This window comes from Ovis canadensis, chromosome 4, assembly GCF_042477335.2.
Source record: "Ovis canadensis isolate MfBH-ARS-UI-01 breed Bighorn chromosome 4, ARS-UI_OviCan_v2, whole genome shotgun sequence".
NCBI lineage: Eukaryota > Metazoa > Chordata > Mammalia > Artiodactyla > Bovidae > Ovis > Ovis canadensis.
The window spans coordinates 53248348-53269221 of NC_091248.1; the positions used below are offsets into that span (position 1 = coordinate 53248348).

Consider the following 20874-nt stretch of genomic DNA (forward strand, 5'->3'; position numbering starts at 1 on the left):
CCTTAAATTTCTGAATGATCTGCTGTTGTTAGAAATAGTTTTAACATTAAAAGATAACAAAATTAAAAAAAACAAATTTTTATTATAAAAATCAATTATTAGTGTTTCATTTAAAAATATTAAATATGCAGAATTATTTTGTGTGTGTCATAGAGTTTTCATTATGACTTTCCAAATTAATTTTAGTAGTATGTACTGCTTGTAAAACTGAATGACCCACCCAGCACCGGATGGTACCTCTGTCTCTTGAGTGATCCAATCTGTTATTTAATAACTGAAGTTACATTTAGATGATTAGCCCGAGGAACATGCTTCTCATGTTTCACTTATGTGTTTTAGCAAATTTGAGTACATTTTGGAATTTACCTCCTTAGTGTCTCTGTATGCATTTATATAGGGTAGTCTGGAGAATCTAGATTTGTTTTAGGAGAAAAATGTTGAAAAGAGACACTTTTAACTTAATTTTTTTAATATATGATCTGATAAACAAGGAAATATTAATTCCAGGGGGAAAATTTATTTGAAATTTTTAACTAACACATGAAACAATATGTATTAAGTAGCTTTTCTTCACGTTCCTTTTCTTAGCCAATTCCTTTGTGTCCAGTATTTGCTGTATATTAAGTATACTATATAATTACATAGTATACCAAGACAAGTAAAGAATGGATTATGATATCAGAAACAGTAATTTCATACGTTTTACCAAATGAGTTGTATTTTAGAAAGTTTAATATTTTCATGAACTTATTGCAGTTTATGGAAACTGTAATAAAGGGGGGCCATGGACAACAGCAATATAATTTTCTCTTAATATATTTAGCAGCTGCACAATAAAACTAGACTTGATACATGAATATGTAAGTTGAGAAGTACACTATTTTCAGTTACTCTTCAAAGCCCTCTATATGGTGATTTATTTAATTTCTTTATTGGCTGTGCATGTAGCCCACAGGATCTTATTTCCTCAGCCAAGGATTGAACCAAGTACCAGTAGTTGAAGCATTGAGTCTAACCACTGGACCACCTGGGAATTCCCTACATGGAAGTTTGAAAGTGCAAATATTTTATTAAAATGCATTTTTTCAAATTTTTATTTTTACTTTATTTTGTTTTACAATACTGTATTGGTTTTGCCATACATTGACATGAATCAGTCATGGATGTACATGAGTTCCCAATCCTGAATCCCCCTCCCATCTCCCACCCTGTATCATCCCTCTGGATCATCCCCATGCACCAGCCCCAAGCATCCTGTATCGTGTATCGAACATAGACTGGCAGTTCATATCTTACCTGATAGTATACATGTTTCAATGCCATTCTCCCAAATCTTAAAAATATACAAGCAACTTATGCAGCTCAAGTCCAGAAAAATAAATGACCCAATCAAAAAATGGGCCAAAGAACTAAATAGACATTTCTCCAAAGAAGACATATGGATGGCTAACAAACACATGAAAAGATGCTCAACATCACTCATTATCAGAGAAATGCAAATCAAAACCACAATGAGGTACCATTTCACACAAGTCAGAATGGCAGCGATCCAAAAGTCTACAAGCAATAAATGCTGGAGAGGGCGGCTGGAGAGGGCGTGGAGAAAAGGGAACCCTCTTACACTGTTGGTGGGAATGCAAACTAGTACAGCCACTCTGGAGAACAGTGTGGAGATTCCTTATAAAACTGCAAATAGAACTGCCTTATGACCCAGCAATCCCACTGCTGGGCATACACACTGAGGAAACCAGTATTATGATGCATTTAAAGCACAATTTTTTAAGTGTGAGAGGATTCAGAGGAAATAGAAGCAACTTTCACCTTAGTAAGATAATTGTATAATGCTTAATAGTACTCTAGAAAGAACATAATATTTTAGTTGCAAGTATAATACATGTTTATTGTATTATATTGGAAACAATGAGAAAGCACAAGGATGAATACCATTAAAACTATAAAACTAATGAAAGTGCTGATAATGTTACCTATATACACTGATCCTTTCATTTTTCTTTTCCTCTCATTCCTCTAAAAATATAGGCTATTTTTTCTCTTCCTACTCTGTGCTTAACATCTACTTTTAAACCTAAAAACATTTAAAAACAAATACAGCATATATGTAATTCCTGATGTAATTACTCTTTTATATTACTTAATAACAACATTAAATTGTATTTGTCATAATAGATTATTGTGACCATTTTACTATTGTTGCATGTTTGTTTCAAGATTTGAATATTAAATGACATTTCTATAAGAATTATCATTAAATCCTCTCTCCTCCACTCTACCAGTAAATATTTCTTGAGTGAATGAATGAAATATTTGCATTTATCCACATATTCCTAATCTTAATTCAGATATATACTTCACTAGCTATCTCTTATCTATCACCTGATCTTTCTACTTTTCATACATCTAAAATTTTATCAAGATATAAATGGGATTTCTGGGAAAAATGTATTTATAAAAACTAACATAATATTTTCTAAAATTGTAGAAATGGAACTGCAGTTTTTCCATAACTGAAAATAGCTGTATAGTTTCTTTAGTTTGCTAAGTCACTTCAGTCGTGTCTGACTCTGTGTGACCCCATAGACGGCAGCCCACCAGGCTCCCCCGTCCCTGGGATTCTCCAGGCAAGAACACTGGAGTGTGTTGCCATTTCCTTCTCCAATGCATGAAAGTGAAAAGTGAAAGTGAAGTCACTGAGTCATGTCCAACTCTCAGAGACCCCATGGACTGTAGCCTACCCGGCTCCTCCATCCATGGGATTTTCCAGGCAAGAGTACTGGAGTGGGGTGCCATTGCCTTCTCCGTTCTTTAGTTTGAGTGTTCTTAATTTAGGTAGGAGAGGATATTAGAATTAACTGAGAGTTTCTTTCCAAAAACATCCTCCTCACTGTGATTTGCTGCTTATTGGTGGGGGAAGAAGTTTCCCAGGTGACTCTGATATGCCCCATGGAATAGGTATCACACCTAATAGGTAGCCCAGCATCATTCCTAAGTCAGAAAGCTGAAGTCTAAGAAACAGTCCAAGACATTATTAAATACAACTGAGGAGAACCAGCTCTTCTGATATCTTTACTTTCTACCAAGCCTTTCCGTGGTTTTTTTGTAAGTATGTGGTTTGTAATAAGTTTTATATGAAAACGAACAAACAAACAATCAGCATCACATGAACTTGAGAACACTGAGGGTAAATGTTATTTTCTTTAGTGGAGCTTATCTCAGAGTTTTGATGTGCCAGTGTGCTTTTTTATTTCCTTGATATAAGAGTAGAAGAGTATTACTACCTCAACTTATTTTAAGTTGCACCCTTATAGAATCTGCAGGGACTGTTTTCTCTTCAAATATCCTTTGACAAATATTACTGGCCATATTGCTGTGTGCATGCATCTGTTAAAATAACCCTCTGCCCTGTGGAAGGTAGAAAAATTGAGACATCCGTTAATATGCTTATTACTAGTCAATTCTAATTTTTTAATGAAAAAAATTCTGTGTCTAATTTATTAATAGTTTAAAGCAGGGAACTTGGAGTTTTAATGTGTACCACAATCACCTGAGAGGGTTTGTTGAATTACTGAATTGCTGGTCCCCTTCCTGACATTGGGGCTTCCCTTGTAGCTCAGTCAGTGAAGAATCTGCCTGCAATGCAGGAGACCTAGGTTCAATCCTTGGGTTGGGAAGATCCCCTGGAGAAGGAAATGGCAACCCACTCCAGTATCGTTGCCTGGAAAATCTCATGGACAGAGGAGCCTGGTGGGCTGCAGTCCATGGGGTTGCAAAGAGTCAGGGACGATTGAGTGACTAACGCTTTCCTGACATTTCTGATTGACTGGACCTAGGGTGGAACCTCTGACTTGCATTCTAAAATGCTTCATTGGTTGGTGATATTGCTTCTTCAAGGACTAAACTGTTAGAAGCCTCTGCTTTAAAATAAATATTGAGGCTTTTTACGAATTCAGAATGTTTGCAGTGGAGAAGCATAATGACATCATTTATTTGGTGAGACCCTCTTTACATTCATATTATTAATGGAAGTAGTTAGTTTTAATGTTCCATCCTCTTATTCAAGTCAGTTGTGCCCATAGATAATCATAGAATAGAGGATGAATTTTAAATTATAAGAAAATTCATGACTGAATCCAGGACCAAATCCCAGTTATTATTTTTATTCTTTCCTTTATTAGTAGTTGGAATCATGGTAGATGTGTTAAGTGTTTTGTTCTGTGGTGTTTCTTTGCCTTATCATTCTTTCTTTTTCTTATTCTTAACACTGCACACACCTAACCTTTGTTTTAGAAAATAATATAAATCAGTAATTTCTGCTTGTAGGCTTTTTGTCAAATTTTAGACTTTCAGCACTGCTGTTTCTTTATTTTGTATATTTAGTTTGTTACTAGAGGGGCAGTTATATCTTTGTTTCTTTCACGTGGATTAAAAATAATGATCCTTCTTTAACTCTGCTTATTGATGACAAATTTTACAGTCGGAATATCATATACCCAGATGTGCACACATACACACAGAGTCATATCTAACTAAACCATAGTGTGGTAGCGTGAAGTCGCTCAGTCGTGTCCGACTCTTTGCGACCCCATGAACTGCAGCCTACCAGGCTCCTCTGTCTATGGGATTTTCCAGGCAATAGTCCTGGAGTGGATTGCCATTTCCTTCTCCAGGGGATCTTCCCAACCCAGGGATCGAACCTGGGTCTCCCAAATTGTAGACAGACGCTTTACTGTCTGAGCCACCAGGGAAGTCAAATATAGTCCTTCTCCTTATTATAGAGAATGTATTTTCATGGTTTCTTTCAACATTGTTTCATTTGAAAAATAATTTAGTCATGACCTGTTAAATTGATTTCATTATATAATAATGAGTTGGACTTGCAGCTTTAGAAATCATTGATTTTTTTAAAGCCCTTTTGCTAATATTTGTGTCTAAATAATCTTTCCCATGTTGCAGTTTCCCCAAGAAGTGTGTGTGTGTGTGTGTGTGTGTGTGTGTGAGAGAGAGAGAGAGAGAGAGAGTATTAAAATATCTTGGGATACTAATGGGTTATCTGGCTGTCCAAATTTTCAGAGCCATCTAGAAAGTTGGATATTATCACATGTTTGTAAGGTTTGATTTTGCCACATCCTACCACCCTTATGAGACTGTCCACTTAAGTTCTTTGTCTGGTTTATCAGTTGTACTACTGCAGTGTGCTATAAAATAGTCAAATGTTGTGGTTCTTTTTTCAGTTTTGTTTTGTGGAAATTACCTTAGGAAAGTGGAATACATTTAGGGATATGCGTTTTGGATAAATGAGTGAGATTCTTAGTTACTTGCCAGAGGAGAAACTAAATTACCTTGCCAGGGTAATTTAATAATCAGAAGCATAGTTCAAATAGGTAGAAAATTAATCTTCAACCTTAAACTCTGTGGGATTTTCTTGAATCAATATTGATTGAATCTTTGCTCCTACCTCAGGAGACAACTTGGTTGAAGTTAAGATTCAATTGTACTTAGAGTTACAATAGATCTCTTCTTTCAGAGCATTTGTACTTTCCTTTTCTAAAGCAAAAATTGATACACATGGAAAACATGCAAAAATCAAGGGAATATGACAAAATAATCCTTCACCGCTATCATTTCTTGTGTTCATGTGTAAGATTAGTTATCAAACCAAGAATTTATATAAAGTTGTAGCATAAGTGGTGCATTTATTTCAAGGGGGAACTTTTCATTTGGTTGTATTCTATTCTTTAACATTTTGACATTTTAATAAGTGCTGTACGTGGGAAAGCTCTGGTCCTCTCAGGATGTTCCTGGGTGACTCCAATTTTTAGGAAATTAGGAGAGAAATTAGGTTATAATGTGAATCCTATCATGAAGATACAATGTGAATTGTTAGTGGCTGAATGGAAATTTGTGGTGTCTGATATTATCATGGGAATATTTTAAAATATTCTTACAAGAATATGCATTTGGCAAATGAAGAAGTGAATGTGAGAATATCTGTGTTAGGATACATTGTAATATTCTCTTTATTGTCTGTCTTTTCTTTATAGCCAGAAAAGAATGATAGCGAACCAGGCAGCCAGAGGATAAAACCTGTTTTTATCGATGACGCTAATTTTGGGCGACAAATATCCTATCAGCACGCAGCCGTTCATATTCCCACTGACATCTATGAGGGCTGTAAGTAAAAGGATGTGCGCAACTCTTGGAATAGCATGTTTTTAATCTAGCTTATGTATTTTATTTTTGAAAGGAAAAAAGGGAGCAAATTTGATGCTCTCATTTACATGTTATTTAAGAGTCTATGGTAAACTCTGATTTATGCAAAAGAAGAAACCTAATTTCCATGAGTAGTATATTGTCATCAGGCCTCACTATGTGAATAATTGCGGGAGAGCCTGTAGCCATGGAGGTGTCCTACTCTTTTAGCAAATAATTCTGTCTTTCCAGTTGGTATCAGTAACTTCCAAAGTAATACATGCATTTATAAAAAATTAAAACTATGTAGCATTAGTGCACACAAATATTTTTACAAAGACACCAAACTGGTAAAGAAAGAGCAATGTACATTGCAGACTCTCCAGTTCTTACCACAACTTACTGTATTTTACCTGTCTCTCTCTCTCTCTGATCTCTGCCTTACCCTACAATGTAAAGATACCTCCCTCTTAGTTTATTGTGAACTCAAGGTAGAAAACGGTTGGGTAAAGGAATAAATGAAGGCAGTGGCACCCCACTCCAGCACTCTTGCCTGGAGAATCCCATCGATGGAGGAGCCTGGTAGGCTGCAGTCCATGGGGTCGCTAAGAGTCTGACACTACTGAGCGACTTCACTTTCACTTTTCACTTTCATGCATTGGAGAAGGAAATGGCAACCCACTCCAGTGTTCTTGCCTGGAGAATCCCAAGGACGGGGGAGCCTGGTGGGCCGCCGTCTATGGGATCGCACAGAGTCGGACACGACTGAAGTGACTTAGCAGTAGCTTAGCAGCATAAAGAAAAAGAAAAACTTCAAATTGAGTGAGAAGGCTTCACTGCAAGGAAGGGAGGAGAGTAGTTTTTAGGAAGATACAGAGGAGGAAGCTTATGGCAGTGATATTCCTTGGACATCCTATGTGCTAATAAGGGCAGAGCCTGACAGTTCTAACTAGGAATTCTCCTAAGGGCAACGTAATTGCATAGGAAGATGAGCTGTGACCCAGAAAGCAGAGTCTTTGCCCAATCGCAACTCTGGTTTTAGATGTTATCCTTTTCTAACCAGTTCCTACCCTTCCTGCTTGTACCCTGCCTTTCACATAAGTAAATGGTAAGGCGAAAGAACCACTTGAGATTTTAAAAAGTGTGTTTCTAATAGTCCCCTTAATTAAAAACACTGTAAAGTGTATTGAGTGTCTAGAGTATATACGTAATTGTCTGGATTCTGGATACAGACAGCCTAGGTTAAGTTAAATTTCAAACCTAAATTTTAACAGTATTTCCTTGGGCAAATTTATTAACTTTCTGGGCAAGCATTTTTTGCACCTGTAAAATGGGGATAAAATTACTAGCCCAAAAGTTCATTTGAAAATAAAGGAAGTTAATATACTTGAGTTTCCACAATAGTGCCAAACTCAAAGTAAGCATTATATAAATGTTTGCTGTTATGACTAATTACAAATGAACTTTATTAAGTAGTAGTGTTAGTCAATCAGTTGTGTCCAACTCTTTGTGATCCCACAGAATGTAGCCCACTAGGCTCCTCTGTCCATGGGATTCTCCAGGCAAGAATACTGGAGGGCATTGCCATTCTCTTCTCCAGAGGATTTTCCCGAACTGGGGATCGAACCTGGGTCTCCTGCATTGCAGGCAGGTGTTTTCCTGTTTGAGCTACAGGGAAGACTAAAGTTTGTTTAGACGAAAAGAATTAAGTACAGAACAAATACAAGAAATTAGCTTTTGTTTCTTTTGTTTTTTTTTTTTTTAGTTTTTTAGTTTTTAAATTTTAAAATCTTTAATTCTTACATGCGTTCCCAAACATGAACCCCCCTCCCACCTCCCTCCCCACAACATCCCTCTGGGCCATCCCCATGCACCAGCCCCAAGAGCTTTTGTTTTTTGGATTCACTCTGAGATTGTTGCTTAAAAGGGAATTTTTAAGTACATGCCTGACTAATTTCATAATATAAATCTCATCATCTGTTTTATTTTATTCATTCGTTTTGTTTCACCTTTTTAATATTTTTAAAAGTACATGTTTTCATCATGTCATTTCTTTAAAGATATTAAACATATGATTTTGCTGTATGATAGGAACAATATGGTGTATGTAAGCAGTTACATAATTTCATTTCTTTACAACTTAACCCTATTGATTCTAAGTCCTTTTAGAAATAACTAGGATCCAGGTTTGATTTTTATATTTTTTTGTTTCTACTTTGCTACATTCTTTTTTTGAAAGTATTTTTGATGTTTGCTGTTTAATTTTGTAACTTACAACAACATCAGATAATACTGAGCTGTGTGGTTGTGTTTCTTATTTTTTAAAAAATAATGTTTCATCCACTTTATTAGAAATTGTTATCACCTGTTTTTTTTGGGGGGGTATGTCAGCAAGATATAATCTTATTATTCTAAAATTATATCTTTCTTTTGAATTCACTTTAGAAGAACAGACTGGTTGGATATAAAATTTCTGAGTCAAAGCATTTGTATGTCGCTACTCTGTGGTCATCACGTCGCTGTTATCTGGTCTGTATCACTATGTTGAACAAACAGGAGGCCAGCTTGAGTGTTTTTAATTTGTTAGCAGACTTTCATGATCGTGTTTCTGTTTTGTTGCTAATAGTGATTATCCAGATATTCTCAAACTTCCCATTAAATTCTTGAGAAGGATAACAGAACTTTGTCCAGGGAGAGATCTTCCTCTTCCCCAGTTCTTCCTGAGTTATTTTGGCTGGTCTAAAATTGACAGAAGACAGATTAATAGATTAATTTAAAATCAGTTTGCACATATGAGTGGTGCTAGTGGTAAAGAATATGCCTGCCAATGCAGGAGACACAAGAGACATGAGTTTGATGCCTGGGTTGGGAAGATCACCTGGAGTAGGAAATGGGTGCTCCAGTATTCTTGCTGGAGAATCCCAGGGGCAGAGGAGCTTGGCAGGATATAGTCAGTGGGGCTGTAAAGAGTCAGACACGACAGATCAGAGTAGAGCAAGTCATAGAAATGGTACCCTCACAGTGTCCAAAGCAGGCCAATTACATATCATTTTTAGACAAACAAACAATATGTGAAGAGATAAGACAAGGCAGCTTGTGTTTGGGGTAGCTGACTAACGAAGTAACAACATATGTTTGTACAGCTTGCTTAGCTTTGAATTCCTTACCTCTGCTGATAGGAGTGCATACCTTCATGTGGAAGATGTATTTCCTACTTTTAGAGGGTAAGAGAGACATGGTTATATTTTTCTATGCTTTATTTTCCGTTGGCTGTTTCTCACATAACTCTTAATTCAGAATAATCAATATGCCACTGAGGCATATCTTGGAGCAGCCTAATCCGGGCCACAGCAACCTCACACATTTTAAAAACAAATTTCTTTTTCTAAAAGCTGTGTCACCAACAGTAGAAGAAATTTTAATATGGCATGCATGTTTAAAATAGAAAATAAAGGTGTCAAACAATAACACCTCCTGAAGCTAATCATGACTAACAGTTTGGGGCATAGTCTTATAAAATATGTATTTAAATGCAAACACAAACTAATGAAATAATCCAAATGGGACTTTTCATATTGCTTTTCACCTTGCTTCCCCACCAACCTATTCTGCTTGCCTTGCTTATAGTAGAGAGATTTGTTGTTGTTAAACTATTAAAAGGCTGAAAATAGAGAGGAGAAAGGTATCTCTTTAGGAGTAGGTTATCCAGGGAATAGAAAAGCAAAATAACTTTGATTAACTTTTCAATGAAGTGATATTGAATAAATAGTGAAAAATGCATTTTTCCCTAGGTAATTAGAACCTAAAATCATTAGAACCTAATTCACCAGTCTAGTAAATTATACACCAAAGTAAATTATAGTGTCTCGTTTTATTACTATAACTTTGTTAAAAATTTTTGAAGAGGAAACTCAAGCTGAGTCTTTAATGAAAGTCCACATCACTGATAAAAAATGGAGTCAAGTTTCATATAAATTCTAATTTTAAACTTTATACTTTACAGTACTGTAATAGATAAAATTCTAATGTTTTCTTTTGACTTAATTTTGACTCATATTACTTGCGAGCCAAGATGTAACTCCATAAGAGTCAGTAAAATACTGATTTTGCATGAGAATCTTCATTTTCTTATTTCTTTTGCTCTTTTTTTTTTTTTTTTCATTGAAGTCACATTCATTGATGTCTTCATCTATTTTATGCTGGAACAAACATAAAATTGACACATAAAGTAAATCCAAGTATCCTTTCTTCATATTGATGTCACATAGTATAGGTATCTTTTAAAATCCTACAGAAGAGTTTTGACTTTTTGTAAATGTTTCTAATTTGGAATAAACTGTTAGTGGATATTTAAAAAGGATGATTTTAATAGTGTCAGAGGCTAAAAAGTAAAAAAGTATTACTTTGATTACTTTGAAAATCAGGAAGATAGGATATTGAAATAGATATTTTCAGAAATTGTAAGAAATTTTGGTATATGGCATAATTTAAAAAAAGAAAAAGAAGCTCTATCTTTGGATTGTGTATGTAGTCCTATTTATCTTGAAGAAATATTGGCTTCTTCTTTTTTGCTGAAATCTCATCAGTAAGACTCTGACCTTGCCTGGCCTGCACTGCTTTAAAATTCATATCCGGTGTTATGAGCTATGTGACTAAATGACATAGGAGTAAAATCAGAAATGTCAACAAGATCTTGAAAATTTAATAATTACTGGCATTTTTCATGCAGTTCATCAAAACATATCAGATGTACAGAATCATTCTAGATTCTGAATTTAATAAATGGGAAAGCATACTTTAATTGAAGGCTTAACTGAAGGGAACAGCCTCTTCTTTCATTCAAAGACAGTTTGTGTCCCTGAATTCTCATAAGATATCTTGTGTTCTAATTTTCCAAAGGTGATTACTTTTGAAATTCCCTTGAATTCAATATGATTGCTTTTGCTCCATGATATAGTTAAACTTTTCAAATAGTGTATATAATTAAAATATTGTCTGAAAGCTTTTAATTTTGAGGATTTTACTGGTTCATACTTTTATTTTAGAGGACACTCAAACTACGCTTATTTTTTTAATCATTTATCTGTTTCAGTATAAAAATAGTGAACTTGATAGAAAGGGCTGAATATTCTGACAATTTGTTTTAATCACAGAGCTTTATTAATGTGTTAATTATTTTTATTCAAGTATAGGGAATGCTTTTATAGAATATTTTGGTCATTTGTCATTTGAAATTTATGTTAATATTTATTTGTAGAATTATTATAGTTGTAAAAAATACACATTACTAAGAGAAAACAGTAGGGAACTCCAACTTACGTAACTTTCAGGTACTAGATACTTTTGTCCTTATACTACCTTTTGAGGTAAACTAGGCAATTTATAATTTCTATTTTAGAAATTTAAAAATGAACATACTTCTGTCACAGAGGTACACTGATTTTCATTGAGGAAGACGGGAGAATTTTCTGGAGTTGTGTTAATATCCTTGGAGGTCTCATATACTTTAACAATTTATAAATTAAATGATCTATAATCACCAATACTGTGTTCTAATTTATCTTTTCTTACATTGAAATATAGTTTGTGTACAGCATTACATAAATTTCACATGTACAGCATAGTGGTCCACAATTTTTTAAAGGTTATATTCTGTTTATAGGTACTATAAAATATTACCTATATTCCCTATGCTGTGCAATATATCCTTGTAGCTTATTTATTTTATAAATATTAGTTTGTATCTCTTAATCCCCTACTCCTATCTTGCCTCTCTTAATGTTCATTTGTTTTGTCATAGAAAATGTAACTACTGTATGTAAAATTATGTTAGTGTAAAAATTACAGAAGAGAAAGCTGCTAGGCCTTTGCTGATTGTGTGATAGTCTTTCATAAGCAACTAGTCTATTTCAGGACATGTGCACTATTTAATTAGAGAGTGCTAATAGTTTACTTTTGCTGTTTTAAAAATCTGTTTATAATGGAAATATAGCAATGAACAAACAGATTAAAAAAATCCCTGTACTCAGGGAGCTTACATTGTGATGGAGATAGGGCATAAAATAAACGGTTAAATGATGGGATATATTGTAACATAATAAAAGCTTGAGATAAACATAAAATAAGGGAGGGTTATACGCAGTTCCTGGGCTTCCCTATTCCCTGGTAGCTCAGCTGATTAAGAATCCGCCTGTAATATAGGAGACCCCGTTTTGATTCCTGAGTCAGGAAGTTCCCCCAGAGAAGGGATAGGCTACCCACTCCAGTATTCTTTGGCTTCCCTGGTGACCCAGTTAAGAATCTGCCTGCAATGTGGGAGACCTGGATTTGATTCCTGGGTTGGGGAGATCCCCTGGAGGAGGGCTGGCAACCCACTCCAGTATTCTTGCCTGGAGAATCCCCATGGACAGAGAAGCCTGGCGGGCTATAGTCCATGGTGGTGAAAAGAACTGGACATGACTGAGCAACTAAGCACAGCACAGCATAGGCAGTTCCTGGGTTAGGAGCTGGGGAGTTGATATTTAAAACATGGAGATAGGGAAGACTTTGTGGATAAGATAACATAGTCTGTAGTTGGTAAGCATGAGAGTTGAAGTTCTCTAGATAGTATCTCTAGATACTGGAGTATCTAGATACTGTAGTATCTAGATACTGAAGTATCTCTCTAGATACTGTTGCAGGCAGAGGGAAGAGAAAGCACCAAGATCTTGAGCCTGGTAGGTTCATAAAGAGCCTAAAGACCAGAGTGGGCATAGCTGAGGTAGCAGGTGGGAAGGAGCAGGTGTAGCGCAGCAGAGGCCTCCTTGTATACAGCCTTGTGGATAATTGCAAAATACTTTGATTTTCATTTTGAGATTGTTTTAGTCTATTTGGACTGCTCTAACAAAATGCTGTAGACAGAGTGGCTTATATAATAGAGACTTATTTTTATCGTTTTGGGCACTGGAAGTCCAACCTGCTGACAGGTTTGATTTCTGGTGAGGTACAGAGAGCTTCCTGTTTTATAGATGGCCACCATCTTGCCGTGTGCTCAGATGACTACTTCTTTGTGCACATGCAGAGAGAGTGAGATCTCATATTTTTTCCTCTTTTCATATGACAGCAATCTGATTATGAAGGTGAGACACTAATTCCACTACAAATGTTCTAGCCCCATAACCTCATCTATGCCTAATTACCTCCCAGAGGCCCCTCTTACTGATACTGTTGCATTGCAGATTAGGTGTTCAACATACAGGTTTTGAGAAAACAGAGATTAAGTCCATACAGAGAGGGAACTCTGAGGTGTTTTTTGGATGAGGAATTACACTTTCGTAAAAAGGTAGATGCTGGATAGTTGGTTGAGAACAGACATAAAAGGCAAGAATTGAGGAGGAATGATGGGACCTTGGACCAAGATTGTAGCTCGGAAAACTGTACCTATTAAAATATGTGGATTTTTATTTACAGGGCAGCAAGGGAGAAATGGACATAAAGAATAGACTTACAGATGGGGAGCGGGGAGGAGAGGATGAGATGTATGGAAAGAGTAATATGGAAACTTACATTACCATATGTAAAATAAATAGCCGACAGGAATTTGCTGTAAGGCTCAGGAAACTCAAACAGGGGTTGTGTATCAACCTAGAGGGGTGGGATTGGGAGGGAGGTTCAAAAGGGAGGGGATGGATAAATGTATACCTATGGCTGATTCATGTTGAGGTTTGACAGAAAAGAGCAAAATTCTGTAAAGCAATTATCGTTCAATTAAAAAATAAGTTAATTTTTAAAAATTGTGTAAATCTATTTTTGAGATATACATTTTTCCTTCTTATTTTATGTGATGGAGACATTCTATTCAATTAACTTAATTATCTCAAAATAGTGTGACAAACAAATTTTATCCTCATAAATAAACATTATAAAAGCACTTTTAGTTGAAAACTAATAAACTAAGATAAATTTCCTGAGATCTTTAAAGAGTATTGAATTAATTCAAGTTCAGTAGAATATCAAAAGACCTTTTTTCTGTGTCTTTCTTCACAACTTTTAAATTTTCTTTTGAAGATAAATTCCATGCAAGTTAGTTTCCTCCTCATCATTCAGTGTTACAAGTTAGAAACGGGATAGTAATCCTACAGAAAAACAGAGGGAAAATATATAGACATATTTCATTTCGCCTGTTTACATAAATCCTTACATATCCTTACACTGGTGCAAACCGCTGAGCGTTTTTCAGGCTTGCCTGGTGTATTTCCTGTGATAGGCTTCTGGTTTGGGATTCACATCTCAGTACTGGCAAGTTTTGAACTTCTTAACTGTTGATGTATAGGTATGTGCATGGTAGTGTTTTAGCTGTTGTTTTCTGTACAAAACAAATAATCTTGAATTAATGCATGATCTATTTCTTTGAAGTAAAATGTTAATAGGGTTGTTCCACTTCCAGAATCTTGATTGGAATAACATATGTGTTCCTGTTAAACATCTTTTGAGCTTTACAATTGCTTTTGAGGCAAATATAACATTAAAATGCTTATTTTTCTCACTATAAAATAAATATATGATGATTTTATGAAATACAAACTAGTGTAAAGGAAAATATGTAAAATTACACTGATTCAGATACTGTATGTCTGTGTATGTGTTCATTAAATGTACTAGTAGCAAATATATAATTACTAAGCAAATATACTGAAACACTACAAAATTTATACCTGACCTATTGCCTACTAAGCAAATATACTGAAACCCTACAAAGTTTATACCTGAACTTTTACCTTATCAGAAAGTATTATTATATATTTAATAATTTTTATCATGGGATATAAGTAAATCTCTGTATTTCTCATTATCACCTTAAGATAAAATAAGAACTGATATTAAAAGGACAAAACTATTGATAAATTTTCTTGATATGACAGGTAAGTACCAAATTAGATTATACCTTCAATGAATTAGTTCCTTTCTAATTCCAATTTTTCATTGACACTATTATCTTTTAATTAATATTTTAGAGATATATGCAGAATATTGATAATATATTGAAATAGTTTACTGCCTTTTTCTTTCAGCATTAATGTCTTATGTTTGTTTTTTCAACACTAGGTTCCATTGCTATGTAAAATAAAATACTAGGGCACTGTGAAGTGTAGCAGCAGTTTGTCTGAGGGATGGTAAGAAACATGTTTAGAAATTACCCTGATTTTCCCACATGCTAGATCTTTCACAACATATACTGTAAAGTTTTCCCTTTCACCTGATTAGCTGAATTTAGTGATTATGCTTAACTGAACTTTGCTTGATAAATATATACATTTTAAATTTCAAGTAGCAAAATGTGTTTCAGTATACTTTAGCAATAAAATCACAAGCTTTAAAAAGAGATTGTCAAGGCTGTTGGAAAATGAGAGAAAAATATTTAAAGTAAGAAGTATAACCCCAGAAAATGGAGATTAAAACCATGAAAGGGCATTAGGGGCAACTTTACAGTAAAATGCCATAATGTGTAAGAAGAGTGGATGAATTATTATAAAATAAAGTCAGATCAACTCAATAATATGTCAGTAATCATAAAATAAATTGGAAACACATTGAAATTTATGGCCAAAGAAAGTACTTATGTTGAGTCATTTCTATAAAATTTTCAAATAAATACTTTCAAGTTTTGAATTTTTTTCTAGAAATGTGAAAAGTTAATTAACTCATATCACTTCAATTTAAAAAAAGATATAGCACCAAAAAAAGAAATATATCGTAAAACAGTATTACTTTATGAATAATAATGAAAAATTCAATGAAAACATTGCCAAGCAAAATAGCAATGAAAGAATAATGCCTGGAAACAAAACAACTGACTCGATAATTGAGTATTTTAGATGTCTAATAACGCTTTTATATTCTGTATCAGTTGATGCAGATTAAGCATTTACCTATTTTTTTTCAATTTGAGATATAATTGGCATACAGAACTATATAATTTTAATGTGTAAAATATAATTTGACTTACATATATCATGAAATGATTGGCACAGAAGATTTAGTGAACATCTCATATAATTTAGTATTAAAGAAATGGAAAAAATTTACAATCATTTTTAATTGAAGTCATTTTTTAATTAAAATTTTATCAAAATACTCCTACCAATGATAAAAAATGCTCTGATGATTAAAGAGAGCTGAGAAATTCCCACTACTTCTATACCTGTTTGTTTTTAGAGTATTTGTTGTCTGTGCTTTTATTTATTACAAATATGATTTTGGTTTAATATACAATAATATAAATTGTTTTCTGTTATTTTTTTTTCAGCAGATAATTACCAAAAACAAAGTTTTTGAAATTCTGGGTGATACATCAGTTCATGCTATAGAGTTGTGTGTTTAAAGACTAAAAAAGTGAATGACTTTAAAATATTATCATGGTTATCATATTAACAAAGTAGCTTTCCTTTTTTCTTTAAAAATGCTATTTAAATCATAAAGCCATGATCCTAAGCCATGAAATCAGAAATCTGGTAAGGGCTAAAAAAAGGACACTTTTAAGAAATACCATTGATTCTCTAACGAAATGATCATCTTGTGGGTGTGGGTGTGTGTGTGTCTGTGTGTGTGTCTGTGTGTGTTTAAGGTTTAGTTTAATTAACTAGCATCACTCCTCATTAAGAGCATAGCAGTGAAATAGTAGAAACATGAGAAGACATGAGGTACTAATAAAATTTTAGGATAGGATAATTTGATCATGCTTAATAAGTATGAAACAAAGAGAAGAAATTCCTCTTCCAAGGGAAAGTTTGCACTTCATTTCATTGTTTTTCTCTAATGACGTTTCTATAATACATTCATCTTAAAGATGCAATATAGTGTTCATTTTCTGATAGGAAAATGTTGACCAAAAGTAAACCCAAATGCCAAAGAATATAGTATTCTTCTGATCTTACAGATACTAGCCCTTTAATTCATTCAGAATTATGGAATAACAGACCAATTAGAAATAACAGTTTTATGGATCTTGTAAATTGCTGTGGACTGAATTGTGTCCCACATGGATTCACATGTTGGAGTCCTAACCCTCAGTGGTGACTAACTATATTTGGATAGGATCTTTAGGGGACAGTCAAGGTTAAATGAGGTCATTAGGATGGGGCCCTAATCTGGTAGGATTGGTGGTTTTATATGAAGAGGTATTCCTGCACAGAAAAGGCCATGTGAGGAGACAGCAGGAAAGGCAGCAGTCTGCAAGCCTGAAAGAGAGTTCTCACCAGGAACCAAATTGGCACTCACCTTGATCTTGGACTTGTCAGCCTCTAGAACTCAGAGGAAATACCTAGTCTGTGTTATTTTATTATGGCAACCCAAGCTGGCTAAGACACAGTTTTGTTTCCAGGGAAAAATTGGAATAGGCTTAAACTCAAGTTTTTATGTGTGTGTATATATATATATATATATATATATATATATATATAAATAACAGTATTGGAGACGTCTCTTGAGAGTCCCTTGGACTGCAAGGAGATCCAGCCAGTCAATCCTAAAGGAAATCAGGCCTGAATATTCATTGCAAGGACTGATGCTGAAGCTGAAACTCCAATACTTTGGTCACCTGATACCGAGAACCAACTCATTGGAAAAGACCCTGATAAAAGATAAAAGACCCCTGGGAAAGATTGAAGGCAGGAGAAGAGGAGGATGACAGATGATGAGATAGTTGGATGGCATCACCGACGTGATGGACATGAGTTTGAGCAAGCTCTGGGAGTTGGTGATGGACAGGGAGGCCTGGCGTGCTGCAGTCCATGAGGTCTCAAAGTGTTGGACACGACTGCGTGACTAAACTGAACTGGTGTATAATGAGCTGAAAATTTAAGTTGGTTATGTCATACTTCTAAACATACATTAGAGTATAAAGTATTTGGCTGTTTAAATTTGGATTTGCAAAACTATTTTTGGCATTTTAATTTAGAATCTTATTTTCTGTACTTCCCCTTTGAAGTGCTGTGGAAATCAGTTAATGCTTGCCAAGTCAATAGGTGAATAGACTTACCTGTTTATTGGAGAGACAATTAATTGCAATTCTTATTTTCTGTACTTCCCCTTTGAAGGGCTGTGGAAATCAGTTAATGCTTGCCAACTCAATAGGTGAATAGACTTACCTGTTTATTGGAGAGACAGTTAATTGTAATTCTAGGTATATATAGCAGTAATAATTAGATTGTTCTCTTGGAACATTCCCTAAATTTATAGGTCCATCGGCTCTGCAGATATAGAGCCTAAAATTTATAGTTACTGAAGTGTGGTTATGTTTTGTTATTTTTTAAGAGAGGGCAAAAGAATATTGTAACAACTTGACTGACTGTCCATTCATTTGATCGTGTATCGTGTGTCCAAAATGGTGCCAGAGTCACTCTGACAAAGTTTTTTCTCGTCTGTGCAGTAAATGTTGTCCTGTGTATGTTACAAAGTGATTATAATACTCTCCCCTGGTTGAATTTGTGAAGCATTCTAGTCTTTTGTTTGAAATTTGAAGGATATTTTAAACCACAATTATATTTAAGATCTATAAAAAAAACCTAGATCTTATTGAAAATAAAGTGCCACGTTAGTTAGCCCTTGTGATAGCTTCTACTGCAAGATCGACTCAGTTCTTGCATATGAACATCTATCACGGTGATTGTATCCATCTTCTGTATCATGTATTTACATTGTTCATTCAACCATGCCATGTTTTCTCAATTCTGTTATAGGTAATGAAATTATAACAGGATTCTTAATTGCGGTGATGGTTTGCTGGCCAAACAAATTTGGAAAATGTTGTATAGCTTCCTCTTTGGAGATTCCTAGTACTTATTAATCTTTAAAAGTGCAGAGAAATTATGCTAGAAAGAAATAAAATTCAAGTCACTTTACTGATAGTTTTCATATTTCTATTACTGTATAACATTAACATACTATAAGCATACATTTCATTTAATTCAAATAATAACACTACCCCAAAATTTTTATATTATTGGCAAGTGCCACAATACTTTTGATAAAATTTACAATTCTTGTTTTCTCCTTGAGTCACCTTGTCCAACTGTACCAGGCATTTTCTTGTAAAGATTTAATTTTATTTTGTTAGACTCACACTTTTTTCAGTAAATGACTGGATAAAGATGACTTTCCTGATAACAGATAATAAGATGGTCTCAGTCACTTTTAGACATAAATACAGTATGCTGCTAAGTCACTTCAGTCGTATCCGACTCTGTGCAACCCCATAGACGGCAGCCCGCCAGCCTCCCCCATCCCTGGGATTCTCTAGGCAAGAACACTGGAGTGGGTTGCCATTTCCTTCTCCAGTACAGGAAAGTGAAAAGTGAAAGTGAAATTGCTCAGTCGTGTCTGACTCTTCACGACCCCATGGACTGCAGGCCTCCAGGCTCCTCCGTCCTCTCCGTCCATGGGGTTTCCCAGGCAAGAGTACTGGAGTGGCGTGCCATCGCCTTCTCCAAATATAAAAAGCAAAAACGCAGTCTCAATTCCAAATTTGATTTATTATTAACCCCTACTGCTCTACCACCCTGCACCCTAGGTTAGGGCTAATGGAAGCTGACAGTGGAAAAGAGGCAGAAGCGATGGGGTACTTCCTAGCTGTATGTAGTTTGCCTCCACCAGGTAGAAGTGCTAAGGGCAAGGGAGGACAGAGAATGGTTGATATCTGGCTGGCTGACTTTGCCAAGGCTAGGTAGATGTAGTTATGTAGTAAATAATTTAAACTAACTTTTTTTCTTGGGGAGAAATTGTACAGGTTATTTAGAAATTTCTTATGTGGGCATCCTCTCTGTAGTTCCTTTGAACCAGCAGACACATATCTCTATACCATGTGAAGATGTTCTGCTACTGGTTTCTGTGGCTTTGGGGGTCATTTTGGATTTGTCTCCTCAATACTATAAGAGAATAGTGCATTCTTCGTGCTGCATGGCAGCCTTAGCAGATGCTACCCAATCAGCCAAAATCTGGACATAAAATGTTGCATCATTCTTAATATTTTACAGTATGTTTTTTACTTTTTTTTTTTTTTTGCAAAGTTTCCCTTATATTGTTGCATATTTGGATAAATGTTTAAGAAAGGGCCACTGGAAAGTCTTTTATTCCTAGGAACCTCATGAAGATTGTTTGGTGAGTCCAGAAAAGTATTTCAAGAATCTCTGTCAGCATACATGGTTATTCTTGGTATTGCATCAGTGTTATCTAATAATATTAGTGTCCATGTAGAAGTCATTTAGGTCCCAGCACTCTGTAACTCACTAAAGAAAAATGGCAGATCTTTCTGTAATTCTTGGAACTGAAATATATTTCTCAGTGTTGTTGCTAAGAAAGGGGGCCCTCAGATATTGTATAATATGATTATTAAAGTTCCTTAGTTTCTATTCATTTTTCATATTTTATCAGAAGTTGTGAAAATTTTTTCTGTTAATTTTATAAAATCTGTTACTGAACAGAGATATTCAGGGACTTGTTAAAGGTCAAATTATTGCTGTTTTTTAAAAAAATTGTTTAGAGGAGAATACAAATAAAAATCCATTGTCTCATTGTTTATAAAAAGATATTAAAAAGGGAACATGGAAGACATCAAAAAGGACATGTGCACAATTGAGAATCTCTATAAATTGATAGCTGGAGATCAGACATTTACTTGGCTAGCTTTTTATG

The 20874-nt window shown here is 34.8% G+C and overlaps 1 protein-coding gene across 7 annotated transcripts in view; it reads left to right on the forward strand.

Moving 5' to 3' along the window:
• Positions 1 to 20874, forward strand: part of CACNA2D1 (calcium voltage-gated channel auxiliary subunit alpha2delta 1) — a 541059-nt gene that overhangs the window by 344283 nt on the left and 175902 nt on the right. For all 7 annotated transcript variants that reach the window (XM_069586656.1, XM_069586658.1, XM_069586659.1 and 4 more), the window contains one exon: positions 6060 to 6189. In XM_069586656.1, coding sequence (XP_069442757.1) covers positions 6060 to 6189 — 130 coding nt within the window. The remainder of the gene's footprint in view (positions 1 to 6059; positions 6190 to 20874) is intronic.